Raw genomic sequence first — 5,372 nt, forward strand, 5'->3', positions numbered from 1 at the left:
TCAGTGTTTGAGTTCTGTGAAGTGACTGCATCCTCAGTGGTGTCCTGGCTCTCCATTTGATGAACTAGAAAACAAAGACCTCTATGGTTGGTATGTCATACTTAAATGTGTTTAATTGAATTATAACTTTGCATACTTGCATACCTGTCACAGGAGCAATGACAGGGAGATTTCTGGGAGAAAAATATAAAATTGAACCACAGCTCTCATTTAGCTAATAATGTAATTTAATAACAAATACAAACCCATTTAACTGTAGTTTTCATATGGAAAATAAAACAAATGAATACATGTTAGAAACCAGGATAATTAATGTCGATTCAAATATGGTATATCTTTAATTTACATAATGTGATTTTAGACTGACCAGTGCATTTTGTGAGTTGGTATTTTCCTCCAAGTCTGACTCTATAGGGCCAAACATGGCTATTGGCTCACCAGCATCAGTCACATCTATAAGCACAAATCAATGGAGGATAAAATAAAGTGAATATTTTTACTAGCAATATTTAGCACTCAACTTAGTTAACACAGCTCAAAACTAAAAATACTTTACCTGAGTCTGTGGATTCATCTAAGATTATTAATCTTGAGCGCCTACGGTCTTTTTTCTCTTTTTGCCTAAGACACACACAGAGTAGTAAAAATGTAGATATTTCTCAAAACATTACCCATGTTTAAATGGTTATGTCTATTAAACTGTCAAACCTGTCACCGAAGTCCAATTTCCTCTGTAAATTTAACAGTTCAGTAAATACAATGAATGCTGAGAGTGAATGAAATCAGACTATGCATCACCTTGGGATTACGAGTGGAAGTGCTGGGTAAATCATCATATAACCCTTCTTCTGAAGATGCATGAGCTAAAACAGATGAATCAAATGAGACCATTGACAAAAAACACAACCAACTGTGCCAACAGTCACATTTAAGACTTTCCCATTGCATTTTCATAGACAAGGCAATTCATCAGACAATTAAAACAAGTGAAAAAAGGCATCAGAATAACAGTAACCCTATCAGAAGACATCTGTTTGTGATTTCTTATGTTCTAATAAATTATTTGAAGGCAACAAATATTTCAGTATAAATGGTGTACTCACACTGTGTTTTCTGACAGTGAACACAGTGTAACCTTGAAGATAAAAATTACTGCTGTTAAAAGGGTTTTATGATATAACAAAAAAACTAAGTGACACAATTTCAGGCTAAACTTACCCAAACTTGCCGTTCACTTGGTCCTCAAATGTCTGGGCTTTAGCTTGGATAGCACATGGATAATGGTAAGACTTCTTACAGGCTTTGGTTTCGCACCCCACAGTGGCACCTTTTTTCTTACACTTGCTGCAAGACTGAAATGGATTTATAATTGTATTTCACTAATTTACAACAATTTTCAACCTTATAGTCTGTCTCTCTACAGACACACATCAGAAAGCCTTTCAGTTTGGAATTATATTTAACACTCTAGTCTTTTGAGTTTATCAAATGGGAATAAAGTTTAAGTGCATTTGGTCTCTATCCAAATTTTACCAATCTGCGTCCACGTTGCTGCTCTGACAAAACATCTTTGGCAGAGAAACCAAACAAGTCATCAAAGTCTGGAGTGTTCCGACAGAAAAGTCCAGAAGAATACAGCTGTGGAACAGAATAGTGGGTGAATTTACATCAAGAATACAAAATGTGAATGGTTAAGCAACAATGTAGGTTTGAAAGTCACCATGTGTAATTAGACTGACTGACCCGCCCCTGCTGTAGTCTCACTTATCACCCCTACATGCTATTTATGTAACTGCAGTCTGAGTTTTTCCTTAGTCCCAAATCCACTCACATTAAGACACACCCAATTTTTTGAACCTGTATTTCAAGTAGCTAATTGAGTTACATTTTTACAAATACATTTTTAGTACCTGCATTTTTAACATTAACAAAGACTCTAGCAAAAGATGAAATTTAAAGCTGTCAACTGGACAAATCGTTGAGTGAAGACGTTTCGCTGCTCATCCGCTTCTTCAGTTCTGGTCAGATTACTGCTGGACACTGCCTTATATCTATCTGAAGGGAGGAGCCAGTTTCAGCCTTAATGACCCTATTCAACCTTTAATGGCCCCCTATTTTTCTCTTTTGTTTCTGTTTGTTTTGTGTGTGAGGATGGGACAAAACAAAAATAACATAACAAACAAATATAGCTTCTTTAACTCCCCTCTCAAACCATTTCTTTTCTCTGGCTAAGATCTGAACCTCACTATGTTCAAAGGAGTGGTTAGTGGCTTTGAGATGGAGATGTACAGCAGACTGGGGTCCAGAGGAGCTCTTACGCCGGTGTTGGTACATTCTCTTATGAGGTGGCTGCTTAGTTACTTGTTAGGACAGACAACCTTTCCTTAAACAGGAATTGGGGCCTGAGACATAATCTCTCACAGACCTATGATTTCATCCTCAGACCTAAAGCAAACGGAAACAAAAGAGAACAATAGGAGGGCCATTAAAGGTTGAATAGGGCCGTTAAGGCTGAAACGTTAATAGATGTTTACAGTTTCAGTGTAGTTAGCCCCAGCATTCTGACCAGAACTGAAGAAGTGACTTGGATGAGCAGCGAAACGTCTTCACTCCTACAACAATGTGTCCAGTTGGCAGATTTAAATTTCATCTTTTGCTCTGCATCAGACCTGGACGACTGAGAGATTACGCAGACATGTTCTAGACTTGGGGAAAAAAAATCACTAAATATCAGCTGGTTTAGATTAGAAATGCAACAAACACACCCCTAAGGCAAATAAAACCCAAGCTGACAATAGGCCAAGATACAACAGGCTTTATATTTTTAAATAGATGTGGCTTTTTACAGAAAAGTGGGTAGCAGATCTTTAACCCTTAGATGCACACGTGGGGTCAAAAATGACCCCAGAGGTTGTTATTCTTCAAAATCTTTAAAACAAAAAGTTGTAATATATTCATATTTCAGGTATTCCTCACAAAACATGTTTGTGACATGAGGCCATTTGCATTTTTCTTTATTTTTTCATTCATTTTAAGAAATTGCAGTTTTTGTATCACTACCCCACTCTTCCACAAGTGGGGTCAAAAATGACCCCAAGCTATTCCTATGGAATCTTCTGTGAACCTTTAATTCTTAGCAACTTTGACTGTGCCACTTACACATCTGATGTCATATCTCACATCTGATGCAACTTTGACTGTCAATACTGTCCCACTTATACACCTGATGTCAGCAGTCTCATCACCCAGGAGGGGTGCACCCCAAATGCAGTTGATGGAATTGTGTACGTAGGGAGACGGCCAGGGGAAGACATCCAGAAGAATCTGGGGGAAAACATTGTCAGTTGTGCAGTGAATTCAGACACACAGGTCGCAACATCACCAAGCAGAACTTCTTCACCCATGTGCTTCTTGCAGACCATCTCCTGGAAAAGGGTCTGACTGTTGTGGGAACTTTGCGACAAAACAAGCCAGACATTCCACCAGTCATGAAGGCTTCCAGGTCCAGAGTGGTCCACAGCACTGAATGTGGGTTCAGTGGCAGCATGACCATGATCAGCTATGTGAGACACAAGGGAAAAGCTCTTCTGCTGCTTAGCAAAATGCACCACAGCAAGAGGGTGGATGAAAACAGCCCAAAGGAAAAAAAAAAAAAAAAGCGATCAGCTTCTACAACCAGACCAAAGGAGGAGTAGATACTATGGACCAGATGGTTGGCAACTACAAATGCAAACTCCAGACACAGAGGTGACCTTTGGTGCTCTGAATGCTTATTCATTTTTCAGGCATCACCAACGGACAACGACACTTCCTCACAGAGGTCTCAAAGGAGCTTGTGACACCTCACATGAAAAGTCAACTGGAAGGTACACCGACCCTACCCACCTACATCACTGAAGCAATGGGAAGGTGTGGCGTGACAAAAATTGCTGCGATCTGGCCACAGGAAAGAAGCACATAGAGCCAGCAGAAGAGAAAAAGGTGCCAGTTGTGTCCACGAAACAAAGATTACAAAGCCACTGATTGCTGTTGGAAATGCAGTACCTCTGTGTGCAACGGTCACAGCCAGAAGCAAGTAGCTTGTGACGGTGCATACAGTGAATGGAGATAAGATGTTTGTGTATGTACATATGTGTGGACAGTGTTATGGACTCTGGACCTGTTGAATGCACACAAACATGTTTTGTCACCTGATTGACCTAAAATGTGAATGAAAAGTAAAAAAAAATGTACATGTCAAAAAGGAAATTACTCTTTTATTTCAGCAAAATATATAATCTTAATCAACATGAGAGAAATGTCTTTAGTTTATTGCAAAAACACACTGATTTCAAGTGGGATCATTTTTGACCCCACTTGTGGAAGTGGGGGTAGTGATACAAAAACAGAAATTTCTTTTCTAAAATTAATGAAAAAATAAATAAAAATGCAAATGGCCTCATGTCACAAACATATTTTATGAGGAGTACCTGGAAAATGAAAATATTCCAACTCTTCGTTTTAAAGATTTTCAAGAATAAAACCTAGGTTATTGCAAAAACGCATTGATTTTAATTGGGGTCATTTTTGACTCGTGGAAGAGTGTGGGTATTAGCGAACTTTACAAGGCAGATTCTCAAGATGAAAGTCTTCACAAAGTTACTTAATAACGATGTCTCCTATCATTAGTGTCCTGCCCTTCTCCAGTGACACAAACACATAAAACTATACTCTACCAAACAGTTCTGATGAGCAGTAACTTCTTCTTTCGTAGATAAAGGTCCAGTGATCTTGTTCTCCTCGGACGTCCGGCACAGGACGCACACAACACCACAGTTCATTTTATCTTTATCTTTATAAAAAGGAGGAACATGCAGGAAGCGTTTCAGCGCCACTTTATTTCACTGGTTGCCAGATTTAGTGACACGAGTGCCTCTTGTGACAAATAACAGACCTGCTCTATTCGTATCTAAGCGTGTCGTTTATTTGTTGGATAGTATTAAAAATATGTACGCTGACCTAGATTTAAATCTGTTATGAAAACTGTCCACTGTTATGTCCACTAAATAAAAAATACCGAGCAAAGTCCCTTTAGCCTCACCTATAACACATTTTAGTGTGTATCTGGCAACAAAGTAAGTTTCAGTTTCATTTCTCATAGAACATATTTGTAGATGGCCGACCTTCTAGGCTACTTAATTTTGCAAACTGTCTGTAATATGCTCATTTTAATCAGGTACTATTCTAACAATATAGTCTAAGCCTATGAGTTATAACTGCAAGTATCACAGCCAACACAATGGGAGTTATTACAACACTTTTATGTAAAAAAAAGAGTCACAAACTTGTGACATCTGCATACTTGATATACAATATAGCATTTCAATAACAAA

At 38.4% G+C, this 5,372-nt stretch overlaps 1 protein-coding gene across 1 annotated transcript; it reads right to left on the reverse strand.

Moving 5' to 3' along the window:
- Positions 1-337: 337 nt before the first annotated feature.
- Positions 338-4,861, reverse strand: phf11 (PHD finger protein 11). Its single transcript, XM_033986706.2, has 8 exons — positions 4,716-4,861; positions 1,534-1,638; positions 1,219-1,352; positions 1,104-1,135; positions 799-863; positions 709-731; positions 557-621; positions 338-453 (listed from the first exon to the last, which is right to left on the reverse strand). Exons 1-8 carry the CDS (start codon positions 4,818-4,820, stop codon positions 338-340), a joined length of 645 nt encoding a protein of 214 aa, XP_033842597.2. The 5' UTR covers positions 4,821-4,861.
- Between the last annotated feature and the right edge of the window lie 511 nt (positions 4,862-5,372).

Source organism: Periophthalmus magnuspinnatus, chromosome 21 (genome assembly GCF_009829125.3).
Source record: "Periophthalmus magnuspinnatus isolate fPerMag1 chromosome 21, fPerMag1.2.pri, whole genome shotgun sequence".
In the NCBI taxonomy this organism is placed as follows: Eukaryota; Metazoa; Chordata; class Actinopteri; order Gobiiformes; family Gobiidae; genus Periophthalmus; species Periophthalmus magnuspinnatus.

Bases quoted from the DNA above. Each gene is read 5' to 3' on its own strand.
- phf11 (XM_033986706.2), bottom strand. From the start codon at position 4,820: ATGAACTGTGGTGTTGTGTGCGTCCTGTGCCGGACGTCCGAGGAGAAC. The intron at 1,136-1,218 runs GTAAGTTTAGCC...TTTATCTTCAAG, and splicing joins CAAGTGAACGGCAAGTTTGG to GTTACACTGTGTTCACTGTC. The intron at 732-798 runs GTGATGCATAGT...TTAAATTTACAG, and splicing joins CTTCCACTCGTAATCCCAAG to AGGAAATTGGACTTCGGTGA.